Source organism: Mustela nigripes, chromosome 12 (assembly GCF_022355385.1).
Source record: "Mustela nigripes isolate SB6536 chromosome 12, MUSNIG.SB6536, whole genome shotgun sequence".
Lineage (NCBI taxonomy): Eukaryota > Metazoa > Chordata > Mammalia > Carnivora > Mustelidae > Mustela > Mustela nigripes.
In genome coordinates, this window is record NC_081568.1 from 554,504 (window position 1) to 577,834 (window position 23,331).

General features: G+C 65.6%; 1 protein-coding gene across 6 annotated transcripts in view; it reads right to left on the reverse strand.

Annotated features, from left to right (window-relative positions):
• Positions 1-2,063: 2,063 nt before the first annotated feature.
• SLC12A7 (solute carrier family 12 member 7) overlaps positions 2,064-23,331 on the reverse strand; it is a 67,808-nt gene continuing 46,540 nt past the window's right edge. For 4 of the 6 annotated variants that reach the window (XM_059416818.1, XM_059416819.1, XM_059416817.1 and 1 more), the window contains 20 exons: positions 22,593-22,647; positions 21,520-21,650; positions 20,613-20,854; positions 19,703-19,914; positions 19,314-19,481; positions 18,718-18,816; positions 18,184-18,241; positions 17,618-17,792; positions 16,140-16,258; positions 15,757-15,855; positions 15,272-15,391; positions 14,531-14,635; positions 13,915-14,131; positions 11,919-12,114; positions 11,500-11,669; positions 11,179-11,310; positions 8,874-8,981; positions 7,668-7,846; positions 4,732-4,865; positions 2,064-3,669 (listed from right to left, as the gene is read on the reverse strand). In XM_059416818.1, the coding sequence (XP_059272801.1) occupies positions 3,578-3,669; positions 4,732-4,865; positions 7,668-7,846; positions 8,874-8,981; positions 11,179-11,310; positions 11,500-11,669; positions 11,919-12,114; positions 13,915-14,131; positions 14,531-14,635; positions 15,272-15,391; positions 15,757-15,855; positions 16,140-16,258; positions 17,618-17,792; positions 18,184-18,241; positions 18,718-18,816; positions 19,314-19,481; positions 19,703-19,914; positions 20,613-20,854; positions 21,520-21,650; positions 22,593-22,647 (2,811 nt within the window). In that variant the 3' untranslated portion in view covers positions 2,064-3,577. The remainder of the gene's footprint in view (positions 3,670-4,731; positions 4,866-7,667; positions 7,847-8,873; positions 8,982-11,178; positions 11,311-11,499; positions 11,670-11,918; positions 12,115-13,914; positions 14,132-14,530; positions 14,636-15,271; positions 15,392-15,756; positions 15,856-16,139; positions 16,259-17,617; positions 17,793-18,183; positions 18,242-18,717; positions 18,817-19,313; positions 19,482-19,702; positions 19,915-20,612; positions 20,855-21,519; positions 21,651-22,592; positions 22,648-23,331) is intronic. The other 2 variants (XM_059416820.1, XM_059416816.1) reach the window with 1 other exon arrangement.

Below are 23,331 nucleotides of genomic sequence, written 5' to 3' on the forward strand. Positions count from 1 at the left end.
GCCCCCAGCCGCCCCGGGAGAGGCAGCGGCAGGGCCGGCCCCTGGCGCCTGGGTGCAGGAGCTGAGGCATGAGGCCGCATGCAGGGTCAGGCCACATGCAGGGTCAGGCCCGGGGAGGAAGGGGCCCCAGGAGAGCCGGGCATGGGTGATGCCCCCAGGCAGGCAGTGCCACCCAGCCCAGTCCTGCCAGGAGGGCACGCCTGTCCGCCTGGGGTCCCTGCAGCAGACGAGCGTGCATCCTGAGTTCATGTGGCCCGGGACTTCATGGTCTCCACTGAGGACACATGCTGCGCTGTGACTGTCTCCGCCTGGAGGAGCGCTGGAAACCAGCACCACAGAGCCCTCTGCTGACCACCCCTGCCCCGTGAACACACCACATTTCCAGTGCCACCAGCTGGGCCACATCCACTGTGCAGGCCAGCGTCCCCCAACCTGCCCTGGCCTCACACCCCTCGGGCCCCGCCAGCCCGGGACCACAGGTGAGGGGAGAGCCTGCAACAAGAGCCCAAGGCCCAGGGCCCTCAAGCACCTCCAAGTTCCCCAGGCCCAGAGCCCCTCCGAGGCCTGTTGTGCCCCGACCTGACCTGTTCCCAGCAGGGCCCCTGCCTCCTGCCGTGGGCACCACAGCTTCCAGTGTCCCCCATAGCCTCCAACGTCCACACCGCAGGCACGGCTTCCTGCTGCCTGCTGAGTCCCGCCTCGGAGCCCCTCTCACCTCAGGCCGTGCCTGCTCAGGACCTTTGCACCTACTCTTGCCTGTGCCTAGAGACTCTGACCCTCTCTCCTCCGCCATCTGTCCCAGCTTCCCCACACCCGGGGGCCGACTGAGGCTGCATCCGGGGGCCGGCTGAGGCTGAATCCCCGAGCCACGGACAGAAGACTGAAGGCTCACAACTGTGCAGAAGCGTCTCGGTCACAACTTCAGGCCACAATGGCCACTCTGGCTCGTGGGGGCTGGGATCCCTCTTGGCAGGGACAGGGCTGGCCCACCTTCTCTGAGGCGCGGTCACACAGGGTCTGAAGCCCCAGGGTAGTCGCTCTGCTCTGCTGCCCATACTGTCCAGACTCCTGCAGCTACAGGGCTGCCCTGGGGGCACTGGGTACCGGAGGCGGAGTCAGGACCCCCGACTCCTCCAGGTCCTTCCCCTGCATCTCCACCAGCACCCCCCCACCCCGCCATCTCCCTGCCTGTGACATCTGAGTCCCCCGCCACAAAGGCCAGGCCTCCACTCCAGGTCACATGTGGGCGCCCTGGGCTGGGTCAGGGCTCCCGGTGGGAATGAGGGAGGGTCACTCCCCGGCGTGCCCGGCATCTTAGTTGTTCAGAACATGCAGATTTCACCCCTCCCCATGGCACACCTACGTTACCCCCTATGCAGCCCCGTGCCCGCGGTCACAGGTTCCCACTGCGTCCATGGGTTCCCACTGCGCCCACATGCCCCTCCCAGGGGTGGTCACCAGCACGCTCCCGGCCCTGTCCATTCAGGCGGGCATCACAAGTAAACGTTAGCACAGGACATGTGCCCCGACGGGCTCGTTCTGCGTGACCCCACGTCCTTGAGGCGGCTGGAACTTCGTTCCCTGGGACACACAGACCCCATGGTTTCCCCCTCACCAAGGGCTGATGCCGGCGTCTGCACCGTTTTGGCTGCTGTGAACACGTGGGGACACCAGGTCTCCTGGCTGCAGGGAGTGGGAAGGTGGGAGTCGAGAGTCTCTTGGGGTTCAGGAACAGCGGTGCCTGCACACGCCCCCAGCCACGAGGGCGGGCTCCGGGAGAGCACGGACAGCACCCATGCCTGGGCCTGGACGCTGGAACAAGGGGTCCCCTCCAGTGCCACGCGAGCCCACCTTCTGGGAGGTACGACCTCGGCACGTGGCTGCACCCCATTCTCTCGCTGAACGTCGACGTTCTCGGACTTTCCCGCGGTCCCAGCCTTGCTCTTCCCTCCTCTTGCACCAGCGACGCCGCCTGAGACAGCGGTGGTCAGACCAGGACACCCGCGGGCCAGGGACCCAGGCGCTGTCCCCGCCGGCCCGTCTACATGAGACCCGTCCACCAGTCCGGGTTTTGTACATTTATTCTTCTAATAACAAAACCATACAAAGCCAAGGCAGCTACAGAACCCCATGGGCCCTGACCAGAGGCTCACAGGCTTCCTCGAGGCTCAGTGTGGACAGGGGTGCATGCAGCCGAGTCCCCACCCCCACAGCCGCACAAGGTCTAGGTCATGGGTACAGGGTAGGGGTCCCAAGGGTCCCAGGGCCGTGCCTCCACCCCCGACACGAGCGGGACCAAGGGCCAGAGAGATGGGTTTCGCCACTGACCCCGGTGCAGACCTACGGCGGGCGAGTATGGACTCCCCAAGCCCGGTGTGTTGGTTTGGCACACGCTCTGGCCATGGTCACTCTGACGCAACAAGGACCCTCCGTGCCACACAACGGCGCCTCAGAAGCATCTGGACACACACACTCAGCCTCCACCCAACCTGAAATCTAGGGACCTGGCCGACTTCCCTGGGGGTCCAAGGAAGCCAGGAAGAGCCCAGGACGCAGCCACGGGCTTGTTCACAGAACCAGTCTCCTTACAGACATCCCGAATTATCACTGGAGAACCCCGAGGTGCTTTCATGAGTAAGTACACTGCGCAGTGAGGCCCGGGCACAATGACCACGACTGTCGACAGCCTCGGACCATCCCAACAGCCCCTAGTGCCCTGCACATGGCTGTCACATCCTGTGTGCTGGCCAGAGGGGACAGGCATGGGAAGACAGGCACACGGGCTCCAGTTCGAGTCCCCCAGGACCTCACGCAGCCCCGCAGCCCCTCCCTGGAGCCTGGTACGTGGCGATGGAGGGTGACGGGTGTGTGTATGCCGGTCGGGGAGCCGTGGGGTGACTGCGCAGAACCGGGCACGGTCGCCTGTGCAGGACGTGGCTCACACATCCCAGCTGCAAACCCAGCCTGGGCCTCTGTCCCTCAGGCAGCTTCCTGTACCCGGAACTCCCAGAACAGCCCATGCTTGAGGACCACCCGCGTCCTCCTGTAGACGCTCCTGCAACGGGCAGGCATGCTGACCAAGGCCACCCAGCTGAGCCCGAACGGACGGCTCTCCTCGGCCGTAACTTACAGGAACACAGACGGGCACTCACAGGGACAGGCACTGAGGAGGCTGACCGAGGGACTGAGGCCCTCCGCCACCTTCCTGAACAGACCCGTGGCCCAAGACGACCGTAAGTCTGAGCGGGATTTCTGGTGAACGTCCTGGGTGGGGCAGAACTTAACCGTAACCATAGCAACCAGGTAGGTCTGGCCACAGAAACCACTTTTGGAACCCACAGTCTGAGCGTGTGGCCAGTGTTACTGGTCCTGTTCCGCGTCATCGTGAGCCTCCCTCGGGGATGCACGGCATGCTGAGGGCATCCACGCCTCCCCTCCACACGAGGAAATCTCTGCAGCTGCGTGCTGGCTCTTGGCCTAGGGAGCAGAGCTGTGGGGCTAATCTGGAAACTTCTGTAGGAAGCCACATGTGGCGCGATCCCCAGCCTGCCCAGTGTGCTGCGGGGTGGGCTGAGGGTCAGGAGTAGATGGTGACCACCTCCCGGCCACTGCCCCGGACCAGAAGGACTCTGTCAAGCCCCTCGGTCAGGACCTCGAGGAACTCCATATCTGGGGTGACCCGAGTTAAGGACACAGCTGGCTGTGCCTATGGCACTCCCCGGCAGAGAGATCAGCACATGGGAACAGGGCCCCACCACGCAGCCTGCGACGCCAACCCCAACCCACCACGGGCCACAGCCAGGCGCCCCACAGATGCTCAGGGTCAGCGGCTCCCCCGCCCGCCCAACTGGGAGTGGGAGGCCGCTCGCACCCTGGGGCTCCGGGAGCAGACAGAAGAGTCTGCCAAGAACTCAACCAGCCTGCCAGTCCCAGTCTGGTCACCAACCAGGCGCAGAGTCCTCCAGCTTGTGGTCACATCAAGGCTCGAAGCCCAGGAGCCACCTGCTGGGCCCCTCCCCCACCTCCCGGTGTCTGAGGGGAGGGCAGGGGCGTTACCCCGGAGGACACACAGTTAAGGGCGGGAGCCCAGCCTCCCGGGTAGAGCCAACCTGTGACCTCCAAGGTCAGGCCTGGCAGCCTCCACCCAACCAGGAGGGACCCCACCAGAGAGAGGCTGTGAGCTGGGGAACCACGGGTACTGGGGCTTGTCTAGGACAAATGGGACATGGGGCCCCACATCTCAAGGACGGCGTCCAGCATGGGAGCCGGCCAGACAGAGCTTGCAGCCAGCACTGAACCCGTCCCAGGCCCAGAGGTCCTCACTGTGCCGTGGCGGGTCGGGTCCGGGGTCAGGGATGTGGTGATGGGCCCCACGGTGGGCATTTCTGGCCAGGGCTCTGTGTCTGCGTTCTGCTCACTCGTGGTCTGAGGCCCTGCGTGTCCCAGGGTCTCCACTGAGGGTCTGAGTGGCCCAGGACACCCCACAGTTAACAGACACTCGAAACCAATCAAGAACCATTCACCTAGGGCCCCCAGATGCTGCTTTCTGGCACCCAGACCAGGGATGGGGGGCCAGTCTGCTCCCCATGACTCCGAGGTCACAGGTCCAGCCCACGCGTGGAAGCTCTGGGCCCCCTGCCCCTGCCCCCACCCAAGAACCCTCGAGCAAGAGAAGCTGCGCCCCACACGCCCCACCCATCCCCAGGGAGCGGGCTGAAGCACAAAGGATACAGTTCTCGTCCCCCTGACGGTTCCGGGGAGGCCCCGGCATGTTGAGCAGGACCAGCTGTGCACCCCGGGACCTGCTGAGGACGACCCCGTTGAGCTTCACGGCCGTGTGCATTCTCCGGACATTGGACTGGTTCCTGCAGGAGAGGGTCACCCAGGGCTCCAGCCCAGCCCCGGGGAAACACAGCAGTGCTGAGTCAAGTGGGGTCAGCTCCCCACAGAGACCCACGGGGGAGTAGCCTCCCCCGCCCATGAGAGGGCTCTGGTCTCTCAATGTTCTTGGGGGGGCATCACCCAAACCCCAAGCTTCTGCAACTACGCATGTCCCCCATCGGACACTGCGTGTTGCTGGGCAGGAAGGGCTGTCACTCGTGCACCCCAGCCAGAAGGCCAGGCCCAGCCCTGCCGCGCACGTGGCCTTGAGCTAAGCTCCCCAACAGAGCACACAGGGGCTTCTCACTGGTCCCAACAGGGGCGGGAGTCCCAGGAGACCCCCAATGCATCACGCAGAAACAGGCCAGGGGTCCCGTCAGAAATGAAGCCACGAGGGTCCACACCGGGTCTTGGCCACCTGGACGCTGCTGCCCTCGGCAGGGGAGGGATGGACAAGCCTTCTAACCCCTTGTCACATGCTTCCTGCCCCTCGACCTCGCCAACTGCGTGGTTCTGCGCACCTGGCCACGCAGGCCAAGTGCTCGCTGTGCACCAACGGTCCTCCAAGCGCCGGGCAGACTCCTGACGGCTGCCCGCACTCCCTGGCGCTCAGGCACCCAGGGGGCCTCGTCCTGGTCTATCCCACGTGCACCACACGGCTACGGCTCCCCGCGGTGCTGAGCGTGTCCCAGGAAGCACTCAGGAGACGCTGCCATGGGGGCCGACTGCCCCCTGAGCTGGAGAACCCTGGGAATTCTGCCGGTTCCCGGGGGAGCCGCACGACAGGATCCACGGGCCCAGCTGCAGCCCTGCCGAGAGCAGCTCACTGCGCCCGACTCCGGACGGGCGGACAGAGGCCACTGCACAGTGTTCGTCGGGGAGGCCACACCCGGTCACCGGCTCGGCCATACACACCCGTCACAACCACCAATTCCCAGGAGGAAAACAGGAAGCCGGACCCCCTCTGTCCAGTTTCTCCTGATAAAATTACAGACTGGGCACCTGTCCACGGCACAATCAGGGACCTTCCGTTACAAGAAGCACGAGTTAGCTGCCTGGATAGACCACAATTACCAGTGTTTGGGGACAAGAGCCTCTCCAGAAATGAGCATCTGTGATACAGAAGGGTCCCTTACGGCCAAAAATCTGAGAACACATATAATCTTAAAATCAGGGGTTTGGGTCTGGCTCGAAGGGCCCTTGACTCCAGGATGACGTGCCCTGTTGAGGTCACAAGGGTGCGGAGATGGCCAGCATGGCCCTCGTGCTTCCAGAAGCCAGCAGGAACCTGCTTCCACTCCTGGCAGCTGGCCGAGAAACCACCAAGTAAGGGGACTGGTCCCCCTCGCACTGAATGTGACATCGCAGCACTTTCAAAACAGCCTCCAAGTGGACTCTGGGGGTGCTGGGCCGCCTGGGGGTGCCGGTGGGGGCCGCGGCGGATGAGCAGCTGTGTGCACAGAGGCCCCAGAGCACAGCCAACCACCCCGCCCATCAGTCCCGTGCCACCTTACAGGCCAACCTCTGCTCCTCCTGAAGCTTCCCCCAGCCGAGCCCTCAACCAGGAGCCCCCACGGACCCCGGCGACAGCGTCAGCAGGCCCCCAGCTCACACGGTGCTCTAGGGAAGAAACCCTGTGCTTTTGTTCCCTTGAGGGTTCACGCAGGGAGCACGCCTGGCTTGCAGGCGACCAGAGCAGACGGGGAACCAGGCGCCCGCCCACCCTCCAGATCCCGCCACACGCACGGCTTCACGCGCTCCACGCCCACATGCGCCCATCTGCGGGGTGCGTGCTCCACGGGGGCTCCAAGGGCTACAGAAGGAAGGGCAGCCACCCACCGCCCCTCCACAGGGGACACGACTGCAGGTGCTGGGGGCAGGGGCACGGCAGCCTCAGGCAGGTCCCCCGTGGGCCCGCCCAGCTGACCCCGCCGTCGAAGCGTGCACGCGGTCCGCCCACGCCCCTCCTCATGCCCCAGCCAGCAGCTTCCTGGGTGAAGAGGACCCAGGGCTGCAAGCAGGAGGTTCTGCCCCCCCAAAGTGGAGAGACTACCCACATGCTCCAGCTCTGGGGACACTCAGCACCCCAGATGCGGACGGAGCCGCCAAGCGCACCCACTCTCTGCTCCAGCGCCGGCTCAGGACCCGCCCTCCCCACGGCACCGTCCGTGCCCTCCCGGCAGCGTGGAGCCCGGCTGTGCCCTGAGCCGTCGGGACAGACGGGAGCCAGCGACGGCCCAACTCCGCCCCAGGCACATGCACACATGCACACACGCACACACGGCTGCACACGCGTGCACACATGCTTCACAAGAGCCACGGGGGCTAAGCATGCGAGGGAGCAGGTCCGAGAAGCACCCTAAATAAGCGAGAGCACTTACAGGCTTCCCCATTCTCTAGGCAGGAGAGAAAACACAAAGAACTGGTCACTTCGGGAGTGGACGTGAGGAACGCTTGTGAACACCGGGCACATCCCCGCTGCCTCCCCCAGCCCTCCTGGTCCTTCTCCGGGAGGGGGCCTGACCCTCAGGGCCCTCCCCCTACCTGGGCCAGCCCTGGTGGTGCCATGGGCCGAACTCTGACCCCCGTGGGCAGCTGCACAGATGGCGGGGTCACAGCTGGGAGTCCCCAGCCCCCATGAGCCCTGACCGCCAGCTGCTGGGACCCAGCAGAAGCAGACGCGGGGACCCCCGTGAATGCTGTCCCCGGGAAGTGCCTGCAGCCAGTGACCCTGAACCGTGAACCCTCCCATCCCCAGCCCCCGGGGCCCGTGGGCCAACACTCACGGCTTCAGGCTGAAGAGGTCCTTGAACCCGGAAACGCCCGGCTCCTTGTTCTTGTACTTCTCCGCAATCAGCTTCTCCTTGGTCCAGGTCATCTGCACCTTGTCTGGGGTGGACGGGGCCTGGGTTCTGGTGACCACCACAGCATGGGATGCGGTATTCCTGTCGTGGATGAGCTGAGCCTGGCGGGAAAGCAGGGCACGGGGACAGGACCCATCTGTGACCTCTGCGCTCTCACTCACTCCCAAGACCACACAGGAGGAGGCGATGCCAGGACCCAGGGAGCAGCCCTCCCTTGCAGGGGACACGATGCCACTCCCGCCACTGGTCCCCCTCCCCTGGGCACCAAACTCAGCCCTCTTCCTGCCTCAGCTCGGAGGGCCACGGAGAACAGCCCACGCCGCCGTGGCAACACGAGGGAACACCTGCCCCCGAAGTCTGTACTTTATACAGCGCCACACACACAACCGCCTGACCTGTCCATCTGTCCCTTGGTCCTTTGTTCCCGCTTTTCCGTCCACCCACCTCCCATCGCCCCCCCCCCCCCCCCCCCCCCCCCCCACCCCCTCACTCGTCAACAGCACAGGCAAAGTCAGGGCGCCCTGGTCCCGGGTGGGGCAGGCGCGGGATGAGGACGCTGGCGTCGCCAGGACAGGCTGGACAGGCCACGTGCAAACAAGACCACGACCCAGAGGTGCACAGAGGCGGTTGGGGCCGAGGGGATGACAGGAACCAGGACAGAGAAACCGTGGGGTGACGTAAGGGAGGTCCAGGACGGCGCCCGGAGGAGGCCTCAGCAGGCTGGCGCTCGGGCTCACCGTGGCTCCCGGCCAGACGAGCGACAGGAGGGAGGAGGGAGGCCAAGTGGGGGCCGCTGCGGTTTGGGCAGGAGCAGGGCTGGGATGGCCAGAGGACACTGACTCCGAGCAGACCCGTGTTGAGTGGACAGGGGCCCCGACCCTAGCCTGGGTGTGGATCACAGGGGCCCGGGAACACACGGGCAGGGAGAGGTGGCAGGGGCAGAACCGAGCCTACCAGACATTCAGAAAACCAGGTGCGGGGACAGACAGGTCCCGGGGCCCCCAAGACCTGGTCCTGTAGGTCAGGCCTACGCGGTACGGCTGGGCACTCCAAGGACGCGGCTCGGGGGGGGCTTTCGCCGCCGTGTGTGCGTGGGGTACCAGGCGCCCATCCCCACCCTGCACGCACCTCTCTCTCCTGCTCCGTCTTGGACAGCTGCATCTGCTTCAGCATCTGGGACCGCTGCTCCATCAACAGCGTCTTCTCGTACGTGAACGCCGAAATGTCGCTTTCAACCTTGGCAGTGGGGGAAGCGCACAAGCGAACATGTGCTCGGGCTCCCGAGCGCTTCCGCAAACGTCCGAGCTGCACCCAGTGTCTCCCGCCCCCACCCATGTCCGCGGCTGCACCTGGTGCCTGTGCCGGCTGCCCCCCGCCCTCAGCCCCAGTGGCCCCTGAATGGTGCGTGTGGGTGACCACCATAGCTGCACCCATGTCTGCTCCTTCGCCCACTCCCGACGTGCGCCACAGCCCGTGGGAACCCCACACCAATGTGCACCCCACCCCATCCCACATGCAGGAGGCACCATGACGGACAGACGCCGTCTTTTGCACAGGGCAACCAACGGCCTGCACAGGATATGCCTGGCGCTGGGTGTACCCGGGGACCACAGGGCCAGGATCCTCTCCAGCCCCTGGCCTGATCCTAGGCAGGTGGCCCTGAGTCCTCCTCCCTGTCCTGGGTGGGGTCGGTGTCGGGTGAGCACCACCTCAGCCCTCTTTGGCCCGAGGGCATGGAGTGCCCTGAGGCCCTCCGCGGAGCTCCGAGCTCCGGTCCAGCAGGGCCACCCACCATGATCTGGCTCCCGTGCCACAAACGTGAGGGGAGGGGCTCTGACATGTCGTTCCCACATCAGTCCACCTTACTGAACTCAGTATCTTCTCGGGTCTTCCAGAGAGTTGCGGGACATCGTCCGCACAAACATATCCTGCCTCCGACACTTGGGCTCCAGCACCAGCTTTCCAGAAAGGGAGATGGGCATGGGCAGCCGCCTACTGCCGACCTCTGGGGACATTCGCGGGGGCTGGTTGTGGCCCAGGAAACCAACTCTGCCGGCCAGAGAGCCACAGACCCGGACTCCCCAGGAGCTCCGTACGAGATCTGCGAACTCCGCTCGTTGGGAAGCAGGTGTTAACGAGAAGCCCAAACCCTTCCTGCCCACACGCCCTGGTTCAGATGGGTTTTTCTAGTCACGCTGACCAGAGCCATCTCCCTCATTAGGGGCTCCGGCTGGCATTCGACACTGGCCTCCCCTTCACCAAGGGGCTCCCTGCCTCCCAAGAACAGCGCCCTGGGCCCCCGCTATCCACGGAGGTGGGCGGGCTGTGCAGGTGAGCAGGGCCCGGGGTGGAGGCTGGTCCAGAAGCAGCGCAGGGACCCTGCCCGCCTCCCAGTGGAAGGACCTGGAGAGGCAGGTTCCAGCCACGGTTTGCTCACGGCTCCCACAGCCATGTGTGGCCTCGTGCGGCAGGACAATGGCCCCGACTCACGAAAATAATTAACCCGCAAATAATTAACGCACCAAGTACAACTTGGGAACCTGAGTGAAACCAGCAGCTTTAAAACCCAACTACAGGGCGCCCGGGGTGCTGCAGGGAAGCGTCTGCCTTCGGCTCGGGTCCCGGTCCCGGGGTCCTGGGGTCGGGCCCTGCATCAAGGAGTCTGCCTCTCTCTCTTCTCCCTGCCCGTGCTGCCTCGCCATCTCCCTGCCCGTGCTGTCTCGCCAACTGTCTCTCAAGTAAAAAAAATCCAAGTCTTAAAAATTAAAAGAACAACCACCGTTACTGTAAAATCACGCGAGTTCATGCCCCACGCGATCCGGTCACACCCACCCCACGACTGCCTCCACCTCGGTCCTATCCAGCTCCCAGGACCCAACGTCACGAAAGACACTGAACACAGACAGGAAGGGCTGGCAAAGTGACAGCAACGGGCAGAGGGGCATGGAGCCACCTCGAAGACGCCTATGAGATCCCGGCAGCACAGCGCAACAGAACCACCACATGGTCCAGTGTAAGGCCTGACGTGGGGAGGTCGCGTGAGTGCACATGGACATGACCAGGGGAGACACCCTGAGAGACGCTGCTGGCAGGAGAGCACGCCCCTGCCCCAGGGGGCCCGCTCCAGGGCACCGTCTACAGGCGGGGACACTGGGAATTTGCAGACCAAGAGCCAGGACCACAGGTTCACGACCTGCGATGGGCTGGCTGCCACGGCTGCCACGGTTGCCCGCAGGACACGCTGAGGAGGGTGCGTCCCTTCAGGATCCCTCTGCCCTAAACCCGTCAGCCCAGGGCAGCCCTGAGCCCGGCCAGGGTACACAAGGCGCCACAGCTCTGCAAACTGGCCCAGAGGAGCCGGGGAGCGTGGGTCGCGGCCAGCGCATGAGGGCAGCGGGCTTGGAACCCCTGGGAACCCCGCAGACCGCCTCACCATCTCCACCACCTCCACCTCCGCGCTGATCCTCAGGTGGTACAGGAACATCTGCAGGTCCTTCTTCATCTGGATGCTGTTGTCGTCCACCTGGGCCACCGTGAAGATGCGCATGCGGCACTTCCTCCACACCTGCGGGCGGGGCGGGGCGGGGCGGGGCGGGGCGGGGCGGGGCGGGGGCGGGGGGGGCATCCCCGCGGCTGGCGCGCCCCGCCCCCGCCGCAGCCCCCGCCCCCAACCAGTCCCGCCCCCCGCAGACCCCGCCCCCAACCAGTCCCGCCCCCCGCAGACCCCGCCCCCGTCCGCCCCGGCCCCGCCCACCTTGTGCTGCCGCAGCAGGAAGGGCAGCAGCATGAGCAGGCCCCCGTCGTGCACGACCCACCACACGTCGATGTCCCCGTCGCTGAAGCGCTCCTGGTTTTGCGGAAACAGGTCCACGTTTTTGGCCACGAGCAGGGCCTGCTGGGCCGCCGTCGTGTCTCGGACGGTTTCTGTGGAGAGGCAGGTCGCCCATGGACTGGCGGGCTCCGGCCGGCAGGGGAGGCCGGCGAGGCCACCGGGTCCCCGTGAAGCCCCAACTGGCCGCACGCTGAAGGCAGCCCACCCCCGGCCGGCCACGGTGCCCCCGGCCCGAGAGCGGCGGGACCCCCGGGGATCCGCACACCGCAGGGCTGGCCCAAACCACGGGGTGCTCTCGCACGGGACCCCACGTGGCCCACGGGCCTGAGCGCAGTACCCACCCACGAAGTTCTTCCAGGAGAAGGTGTTGTCCTCCTGCTTCCAGGACTCGGGCCAGGCCATGAGCACCGTGTTGTGCCTCATGCCCCCCAGGCCGGCCGACTGAATCAAGTGGGACATGCCGTCCCTCAGGCTGGAGGACACCACCAGCTGGCAGAAGCCCTTGGTCTTCTCCACGCCCATCAGAGAGCGGATGTTCTGGGGAGACAAGCTGGGTGGGTGCCTTCTCGGCAAACTGGGGGGCCAACCGCATGTGGCCCCAGCCTCCGGAAGACCACCTCCCTCGTACCCCCAGGGGGTGGGACGAACTCCCCCTCCCCCACACGCTGGCTGGTCCATGAGCCAGCTCCACGGAGGCCACATCCCAGCAGGAACCAGCCTGGCCCTTCCCCGAGAAGCGCCCGCTCAGCCAGCAGGGACACCAAACAACAGAGGGCAAAGTGGGGGACAAGGTCAGGCCCGGCCAGCTGCTGCCACTTATACAGCGGAATGAATGCCATGTGCCCCCCCACCCAGCGGAGATGCTCCTGGTCAGTCCGGGAGTCGGGCCAGGTGGCAAGCCTGGGTCCTCGTCCCGAGACAGCCACTGCTCCAACAGGCTCACGGACGGGGCTCCCCTCCCCTCGGGGACACCGTATCTGGGGTGAAACCCAGCTGGATCACCTCACACATGCTCTCTAGACTCCCGACGCGGGGACAGGGCCAAGACACAGCAGAGCGGGGCCACAGGAGTCCCTCAGACGTGCTCACACAGACTGCCAGATGCACCAGAAAATGGGAATCTGGCGCAGACTCCGGAGTCCACGCCACCACTGACCCCACAACGTCCCCCTACAAACAATCCCGTGGCAAACGCGACGAGTCCACGGGCTACTTACCACACCGCTCACACGCAGAGACCCCAGAAACCCTCCCAGCACAAGCGCAGGGGCCTCGAGGCACAGAAGCCCGGACATGCACACGACCCAGGCCGCGAAGCTGACGCCAATACACGCGGCCCTCACGGGGGAAACCGGCGTCTCACGGCAACGCCGCGGGAAACACGATTTTGTGGGCAAACCAGAGACGTCCGGGACTGTGCGTGTGCACGGACAGCAGTCCCTGGTCTCAGGGGGAACGGACGGGGAATGCAGCCACACCACAAGTGACGCAGGCCGCGGACTCGCCACACCCCCACAGCTGCCCAGAACAGCCCCCGCGTGGAGAGCTGCAGCCTGCGACCCCACGGCCCTCGTGCTCCGAACCGATGCCATGGCCTCTCGCACCCCGCGGCGGCTTGGGGCCGGAGCTCGTCGCCACACGCACGAGGCCATCCACGTGGCCAAGGCACCAAGTGAAGTGGCCGTCCCACCCAAGGACAATGTCTGAACCCACAGCTGTGGTCAGCAACCGCCAGGCCAGAGCCCACGGGCTTAGGGTCCCGCGGAGAACGCCAGAGCTTCGGGGACATGGAGCAGCACCGACCACCCGGGACCGGGCTAAACCCGCAAGCCGGCGGCGCAAGGAGCTGGCTGTCTGGCGGAGGGCGGTGTCAGGAGGGCTGCATACCACCGCCCTGCACACCCTGCTTAGACCCAAGGAGCTTCTGGCTGCAGCCTGATTTGGACACACTGACGTGGGGACACAGCAGCCCACTCCGACACGGGGCAGCTCCACCATCCACCGACAGGGACGCACCCGAGAGCAAGAGACTGAGCTGCGCTGCCCGCACGGTGAGAGGGGAGTGTGGGCCAGCAGGGGACAGAGTGCAGGCCGAGCTGTGTGGGGGGACAGGGGAGTGGGCCGGTGGGCGGACGTCTCCAGGGCCAGGGCCTCGAGCCTGCGGACGCTCCGCCCCACGTCTCCACGGGGCAGTCCTGACAGAACCCAGAAACCACGGTCCTCCATGAACCCAGACGGCCAACACACAAGGCCGTGCTCAGCAGCGTAGAGCCTCAGACGTGCAGACCCTGCCGGTCCGACCCCCTGCGCAGGGCAGGCAGAAGACGCCTCCCTTACCTGCTCACCGGCCCCTCCCTGCTGGCCGGCCCCACCGCGCCTGCCCACCTCCTCGGCCCGCTGGGCCTCCGTGTGCTTGTCCAGGTAGGTGCCCTCCAGCACGGAGCCCACGATGGTCAGGCCCTTGCCAGCCTTGAGCTGGGCGGTGAGCGACAGGAGGCGGGGGTGCTTCACGCGCTGCTCCTCGTCAAGGCTCAGCATGACCAGCACCTGGGGCCTGTGGTCGGGGCGACGGTCACCCCGTGCTCTCCAGCAGGGGACAGCCCAGCCCATCTCCGGGCGCCTCTCAGCACAGATCTCCCCCATCCTCCCAGAAGCACGGACACGCAGCTGGCGGCCCACACGCTTACTTCCTTCCTTGGCAGGACCCCAGGGAGGGCAACTCATCCCGTGCCCCACCTACCACACTACCTGGGTCTGGCCTGGTGCCCAGAGGCACGCTGACCACGCCCCGGCCCACCACTGTGAAGTGAAGGAAGGTGCTAGAAGCTCTCGAAATAACCACTCCCCAAAAAGCAGCAGCAATGACTTCTGTCTCTGAAGCGTAATGCTACTAGAGACGACACTCCGTGCCTTCACAGGGCGTGAGGCCGGTCGGGGAGACTGGGGCGCTCACCTCCAGTTCTTGGTGTGGGGGGGGCCGTGCTCCACACGCAGCAGGGCATAGTGGGCTGCATTTAGGGACAGTCCCCTGATGCCATCACCCCACTCCTTCTCGGCCCTGTGAGGAAGGGGCAGCAGTGAGGTACTCGGGAAGGGACCCCAGGGCCAGGGCCCAGAGCTTCACTGGACCACAGGCTTCCTGGGGCAGCCTCCCGGAGGAGCCAGCGTGGGGTCTGTGTGGACACGGGGACACTGACAAGCGCAGCTGGCTCGGTGGCCCTGGCCTCACCGGGAGTGGTCACATCGTGACACTCCTTGACCAGCCTGGGAAGAGCTGGAGGGGGCCTCCAGGCAGTGGCCAGGACCCCTCTGACCCCGCCCCCTGGAGAAATGCCCCAGGGATGGACCGGTGCGCTGGGATGTGCTCTGGGATGCACTTTTGGGAATCCTGAAATCCATCACACGTCCCTTCTCTCGATGGATGGATTTCGAAGTTCTCGGAAGTGTCACAAATACCAAGGAATCCATTCAAAGTAACAAACGTGGGTCTCCCCCGCTGGGACAGAAGCATGCGGCTGGACAGAGCGGCCCAGCTGGGCCCTGGGACAGGGGTCTGACTCCCATGGTGAGGGTCCCCAATCCCCTGGGCTATGCTGACCCCATGGAGACACCCCGCACCTGCCCCCCCACGCCAGGCGATGCACAGCCCACGCAGACACCCCGCAGGGAGCCTGGCCCCGGCCGCGGCGCTCACCCGCGGTACTCGATGTACTTGTAGATGCAGCCGGCGATGAGCATGGCGACGAGAGCGTAGTACCAAGAGCAGATGAACATGAGCGCAAGGCACAGGCTCATGCCCAGGAAGGACAGCGCCCTAGAAGGACAGAGTTGCACACCTGCCACGCCCAGGACCCCTTGACGAGGACCCCACTCAGCTACAAAAAGGCGGCAGCAGTGACGGCGATGACCACGTGCCCCCTGCCCCCCTTCCCAGGGCGCTCGAGCACCCCACGGGCCACAACGCACAGCGGGCTTCCCACATCCGCTACGCACCCTGGTGGCACGGAGACCGAGCAGCCCACGGTAGCAGGTGCTGAGGCTGGCCCCCAGCGGGGACCTCGGCCCACTGGATGCTCAAGGGACCTGGGTGACCCACACGGGCCCTGGGTCCTTCCCAGCTTGGCTGCGGCCGGTTCTACAGAGACCATCAGGGCCCCCGTGGCCGGCGGACGTGCTCACCAGTGGTAGTATCTGAAGCGTGGGCGCCAGTTAGGCGTTCGCAGCAGGGTCTGCACGGCGCAGGCCAGGTTCACAAACATGTAGCACATGAGGAAAAACCTGAAGGCACAACGCCAGGACCACAGAAGCCAGGTCAGGTCCCACGGTCCCAGCCTGCAGGAACCATGTGGTCTTCCCAACCCCCACCACAGCACAACCCCTCTCATCCCCCTCCTGCCCCCCTCCCATCCACAGCACCGTTCCACGAGGGCCACGTGGCTCCCACGACCGTGTGCATCCCCTCTCCTCAGAGCAGGGCCACATACACCTCCTTGTGGACGAGCAGCAGCCCCACCTCCATGGCCCGTCCCCTCACACCTCCTGCTGGGCCCGCAGCCACTCACATGGACAGGATGGGGGCCACGCTGTCCAGGGAGGCGATCAGGATGCCCGTCTCACAGATGAGGGCCGTGAGCAGCAGGGCCCACGTGGGCTCCCCATTGGCCTTCCCATGGCCAAACACCTGCAGAGAGAGAGCAGGTGGGCTGCGGGCACGGGACAGATGTCACGGGAGCAACAACCCACATTCCCGAAGCCCAGCATCTCACGTGCAGCCAGCCCCAGCATGGCTTGGACAGGACGGAGCTTCCTGGACCCTCCCCAGCCCAGGCAGCAGGAAAACCCAGCATCTAGAACCACCACCAGGCCTCCCAGCGCTCAGACTGGGGGTGAAGGTGACCCCTGCATGTGCCGGAGGGCAGCTTCCCGGGCATCCTAAGGCCAGCCTCCCAAGGGGAGATGCAGGGTCCCCATGGCACAGGTACTCAGGAAAACTCCATGAGGCCCCCCTCTGCAAGGGGCCTGGACCCTTCTCCATGGCCACAGGGCAGGACCGTGTGGAGGCCACGCCTGTCTCTAGGACTCCAGCTTCCAACGCTTTTCTAGCACAGTCCCTGCTGCCTGGGGGCTTTGGGGAGGGGCCTGCAGAGCCACTGCAGACACACATGTAAGGGCCCCAGAAACAAACATGGGGGGGTGGGGCACGGGGGACACCACAACTGCCACCTCCCCTCCTGAGAGCGATGCCCGATCGAGGGTCCTGGGGCAGCCAGCATGTGACCTTGTCTGCGCCCAAGCCCACGGATGGGAACTGTGGAGTCCGCTGGAACCTTCCCGGGAGCAGAGGCGAGGACTGCACCCCAGCGCGGGGAGACCGGCCCCACACCCAGATAACAAAGGGGCCTTACGTGCCCCAGAGCCCCCAGAGAAACCCCGGCCCCAGCCCCTCAAAAGGGACTCGACTTGTGTTTGCAGATGTGAGCTTTACAGTGACTCAGCCCGCCGGGGCAGCCCTAATCCAGATGACCGCGTCCTTGTGAGAAGAGGCAGAGATAGAAGCACAGGAAGGCCAGGTGCAGACCAGGGGCAGGTGGTGTCTATACACCAGAGACAAACTGGCCTTGCCCACACCTGCGTCTGGAACTTCCTGCTCCCAGAATGTGAGCAAATCCTGTGTTGTCTGAGCCCTACCTGTGGCCTTTGGGGCCCCAAGACACTAAGGCCTCGGCCCCTCGAGCTCATTCCAGAAGCCTCTGTCCTCAGGGGAGGACACTGCATCCCAGCAGGATGGACGCTGGCCCTGCAGGAGGCGGGGGCTCCCCGGGTTGCTCCCACAGCCCTGGGGGAGAAGGGCCATTCCCTGCCCCGCTCCCACACGCACCTGCACCCTCAGCCCGTGACCACCTGGGGCAGGGCTGCCGGGCGGGCAGTGGGGATGCGGGTCCATCTGTTAACCGTGAAGCACGAGCTCGGCACACACTCAAGACCCGGAGACTCACCCCTTCCCGCGGGGCCCTGCTCACTGGCCGGCCGCCCCGCTCACCTGCAGGAAGGGGATGATGCCGTCACGGGCGATCGCTTGCAGCAGGCGCGGTGCCCCCGTGAGGCTCTGCAGGCCGGCCCCGCAGGTCGAGAAGAAGGAGCCAATGACGATGACCCAGGGGGACGGCCAGGCCAGCATGCCAATGACCAGCTTCCCCTGCAGGGCCTCCCCAAACCTACAGGCGGGCAGACTTTCAGATACCAGCCGAAAACATAAACGCCCTCCCACGTTTTGAGCCCGAATGAGGGCACTACCACCCTAACAGCCCTCTCTCACGAGCAGGGAACCACATCGCTCCCGAGAACAGGCGCCGGCACAGCCCTGTTGTCTGGGACAGCACAGAAGCCCCCAAGCTCTCAGGGAGAGCGCTCCCCCGCTCCAGGCTGAAGCAGGACAGGACACACACTGCGAGGCGAACAGAAGCCCCCAAGAGGGCCACGGGGCTTCCTGCTCCCCGCTCAAAGCCTCAAATCCTGGGGAAGGTCCCAAGGTCAACGCTACCACCCTCTACGAGAACCAGATGCTGACCCGAAGCTTGCAGACGCGGCGAACACAAACCAACATACTTATCTCGTAAGACCGCGCCTTCGATGCAGGCTCCGAAGAGCACGATGCAGGACAGGTCTGCGGCGGGGGTCAAGGAAACAGCGGACCGGCGTCACCCACAAAGCCCTGGCTGCAGACGCGCCCGGACCGGCCCATCCCCCTCCCGCCCCCACCCAGCGCACCGCTGTGACCCCACAGCCCTCGGAGGGACTTCGTCACGGCCCCGCCTTGACTGCCGTGGGTCAGGTTGCACACAGCCCGTGGCATCACCGCCATGGGCGCCCAGAAGAGACAGCGCCAGCCGCATGCCACCACCGTGACCGTGCACGGGCCCCACGCACCACGCCCGCAGTCACGGGTCACCGCCACGTCAGCTTCGATGACACGGGGGCTATCCACGGTTTACAAAGAACGGCTCGTGCGCGGCCGGCCGAGACGGTGGCGTCCCCGTGGCGTCTTCGCTGTCCTCCAGCGGGCAGACGCCGGCCGGCTCCTCCCCCCGGGCGACAGCGGGCAGAGGATGGGCTCCGGCCCCTTGGCCCCTCTGAGGATACAAATGAAGGACGTCGTCACGATGGCCAGGATGGTCCCTGTGGGGATCGACTTCTGGGCGTCCCTGAGGTCCCCAGACCGGTTCGAGCCCGCCATGATACCTACAGAAACCGCCGAAGGGCCTACAGTGACCACAAACCCGCCAAACACTGCCCGCCAAGCCACAACTCACGGGGAGGGTGCTGCGGGACTGAAGAGACGCACTGGGAACCTGCACCCGCCCCTGCGCCGTGGCGTTCAGGCTCGTGGAGGGGAAGCCCAGGCAGCGGCCAGAGGGCCCAGCAGAGGCCAGGCACGTGGATGGCTGCAGGCACCAGGCCACGCAGGGGCCTCTGAAGGGCATCCCGGTGGGGGTGAGGCACCAGGGAACGCCAAGGGTTGTCCCAGAACGTCAGCTGACTGTCGCGTAAGGATGACCCGAGGGTCCACGTGGAGCCACCACGGTCTGCGACTTTGAGTGACACCACTCCATGTGGGGTGCTCAGAACAAAGCTCCTTCCTGCACCCCAATCAGCATGCGGGGCGCAGAGACCCCAAGGCCCGCTGCCTATGGGACCGGGGCAGGTGTGCACCACAGAGGGACAGGGCGGGGCCTCACCGGTCACGGAGGGGAAATAGATGCCGACCAGCATGGTGAAGTAGGTCATGATGTCAGTGAGGACATAGGGCAGGCCGCTGGTCCTGCTCTCCTCCAGCACGGACACCGACGGCGAGCCCCTCCTCTCCACCAACGCTCCCTTGTCCGCGTACGTGCTCCACAGGTTATCTGCAAGCAACAGGCCAGTGGTAAGATTCCAGAAGGCGGCAGAGGCCAACAGCCGACCAGATCCCACGGGCTTCCACCCAACGGGAAGAGACACGACCTGTCCCAGAAGAACCAGACAAGCCCCGTCATCCCCACCACGACCCCGTGTGCACCCGGCAGCAAACCCTGAGGAAGGAAGGGTCGGCTGCCTGTGGCCCCACGCGGAACCCCAGGGCGCTCACCCAGCAGGACGCCACTGGCCACGCCAGGGATGCCCTGGATCTCCGTGAGGTTGTTCTGGGCGAAGTACTCGTCACAGGTGGCGTTGGGCATGGAGGTGTTGCAGAAGAGGCCCCAGAGCGCGGTGGGCACCGTGCCGTTGTTGGCAACGTGGAACTTGGCACACACGTCGAAGCCGCGTCTGGACAAGGTACGGTTCCCCAGCAGACAGACCCTAAGCGGGGGGGTCTGGTGTGAGGGGTGCACGGGCCCTTCTCGGGCCACTGGCATTGGGCGCAGCAAAGCCACTTCTGTCACTCCGCCCTGGGCGCCGGGAAGGCCCCGTGGGCTGTGCGGGGCAGGGGCCGCAGCAGGACCCCAGCGTTCCCTCACAACCCTGCTCCTGTGCCAGGCTCGGCCCAGTGCGGTGCAGAGCTCGGCGCAAGCTGGGGCGTCTGATGCCAGCATTTCCCTCCGCACAAGGAGCCCGGGGGATCGGCGCTGACCACCACCCAGCTGGCCAGTCCCCTGCAGCGTCAGCCCTGTGTCTGTGGGACCCACATGCCAGCCTGACAGACCACAGCCCACGCCCCTGCTCTGTGACCTTAGCCCCCTTCCTTGGGACTCGGGCTCCACCTCCAGAGGACAGACAGGAGAACCACCCATGGGGGTTCCTGGGAGGACCAGGGGGCACCCCACGAGGAGCTCAGGGCTGCCTGACTGCCCTTGGGGTCAGCAGCTCCTGGTCACCTTGACCGTCACCAGACCCACCCACCCGTGCACACAGCACAGCCACACAAGAAGCCTGTGGGCTCATCCCAGAGCCGGGCCAGAGCAGGGCCGTCCGCACCCCCAGCACTGCCGCCCAGACTGCCCACACGGTCATCGGTGCACGCGAGGCTGGAGAACTCGCTGCCCGAGCCCCAGACTCACGGGACGTCTGGTGGGTCGAAGGCGGACTTGATGACGCCGGCGTAGATGGAGAGAATGGACAACACCACGCAGGCCAGGAACACCAGGGCCAGCTTATTGACGTACTTGACGCCCACGAAGACCACCATGGCCATGAGCGCCAGCGTGCATGTCCCGTACACACGCATGTTGTGGAGCATGGCTGCGGCCTCGCCTTCCGCGGTCTCCGCCTGGACGATGGCCGCACTGGGGGAGATGTAGGTCTGCGGAGCACGGAGGGCGTCACGGAGGGCTGCCAGCCACCCATACCTGGATGGTGGCCCCCAGGGCCGGTGCCTGTCTGCAGGGCTGGGCCCTCCCCGGCTGTGGGCCCACCTGCCCGGACGCATTGACAGTGGGCCCGGGACAGCAGAGAGACATGGACGGCTCAGAGACGCTGCCCCTGCCGCCCATGTTGTGGAGGCCAGCCCCTGGGCAGCACCCTCAGCTCACCTTGCAGGCCGGGGGCCACCACGACCTAACAACCTGAGAGTGAGCTCGTCTCTGCGGGGGCCCTACTGTGTGCGTGCCACAGGATGGACGGATTCCTTGCTGAGGAGCCGTCTCCTGGCCGGCCCTCCACTCGGGCCTGCAGCCCATCACACACCCGGATGTCAGCCTGGCAAGAGCTCTGGCAGCCGAACCGAAGGGCAGCGGGGGGGCCCTGGGTCACTGCTACCAGCCATGGCCCAGCATGGAGAGTGAGGCAGCCAAGGGACTGACCTTGGGTCAGTGCCATCATCCATGGCCCGACCAAGAGAGGGACGCAGCCAGGCCCCCTGAGAGCCCAAGGAGGCAGGTGTCAGAGTGAGGGGGCCGGCTGTGGGGGCCCGTGTGCCTCAGGAGGGACCCCTCGGGTCCGGAAAACTACCCCAAAACAAGAACTTACCAAAAAAATCTCAATGGTCCCCAAAATATACATGGCCCCGGCGAAGGTCGTGCCCAGGTAGAAGCAGAGGCCCACGGCGCCCCCGAACTCAGGCCCCAAAGACCGCGATATCATGTAGTATGAGCCGCCGGCTGCCAACGGGACAGGGAGCAGCGGTTGGCGTCACCCCCTCTACCGTGATGCCCGCCCTGAGCCCCACACCGCGGTTCTGTGTGCTCTGCCTCATAAAGGCCACGAGGTTTGTGGCTGCTGGGCACCATCTGCACCAGAGCACGGCTGAGCCCAGACCCCCAAGGCCAGGCAGCTTGGCCAGTGGACGGGGACGCGGCCACTGTGGATCCACACCGGCCACATGGGTGGCCTCCCCAGAACCTGGAGGCACAGCACAGTCCCTCCCTGTCCTGGCCTGCAGCTCCCGCTCACCCAAGCCCCCGCAGTCCCTACAGGCAGCCGGGCCTCCAGGGCTCCGAAGCCAAGACAGCAACCCACAGACCGAAAGCTGTCCCTGCCCACAGTGGCGCTTTGGCTGGTTTCTAAATAACAAGGGTCTGGGAGAAATTAACGCCAGGACCAGGAGCAGGAAGCACCTCCGACCACGGAGCTGATGCGAGATTTCAGAAGGAAGCGCCGCCCCCACGGGGGCAGAGTCCCACCATCATAGCAGCTCTGAGCGCGAGGTCAGGCACCGGGGACAAGGGTGTGCCTTGGTCTTAGGATGGCCCATAGTGCCCTTGGGGAAGACACCCAGGACACCAAGCACCAGCTCTCGGTGTGTCTGTGCGCCGCTGAGAGCTGGGGACCCAAGAGCACCTCCGCCTGGGTGCAGGGTCCCTGAGGACGGGGCATCCGGGAGAGCTGGCTGTGCTGAGGGTGTCCCCAGCCCACCTGCCTCTCCACAACTCTGCCAGCCAGACGTGGAGGTCTGTGCTCCAGGCTGGCTGGCAGGCGGGTGAGGGCACGGGCTCACTGGGGCTCACTGGGGCAGAATGCCGGCCGCCTCAGCAGAGGCCACCGGTCGGGTTCCCAGCAGGGCTCAACTCGGGACCCCACGCAGCCTGCCCTAGCGCCCTTACCTGGGACCACGCCGTTGGTGGCGATGGCACTCATGGAGATGGCAGTCAGCATCGTCTGCAAAGACACAGGGGATCCTCTCAGAAGAGAGGCCACTTTGGGACCACACCTGGCCCCATCACAGATGGGCTGTCCCACAGGCAGGAAGACGGGCTCCAGGACGCTCAGGGCTAGCCTTGTTTCCCCTCGGCCCCCAAAGCTGAGCTCCTACAGGACACCCAGGAGTACCTCACTCGGGACCCCACCTGGAATCAAGGGTGGGCACCCGTCCGCCGCAAGTACAGGGGACTGTGTCTGGGCACTGTGGGGTATGGGGAACTTGTCTGCGTGCTTACCCACCGTGGGGTATGTGGGGGACCCCATCTGGGTGCCCGCTGCCCGGGAGTGCATGGGGGACCCCATCAGAGCACCTGCTCTGAACAACGGATGCAGAACATCCGAGCTGTCCCGGGGGGCTGCCTCTAGCTCCCAGCCTGGCTCAGGAAGTGGCCCCAGCACAGGCTGGTGGGCAGTTTGCAACCGAAAGGCTGGAAGGAACGGCCTTGGGAAAGCTCAGGGCCTCAGTGGTCTCTGCGGTCCTGCTGGATACAGCCTTGGCCGCGGGTCCTAGCGGGCGTGCCTGCTCTCTTAAGAAGTCCCTGGTCTCCCCCACCCCTCTGGTTTTATGGCAATTTCTCCAGACACGTCCAGAGTACTGCCAGGGGACGCAACTGAGACGGCCCCACCCGCGAAGACGGCCCG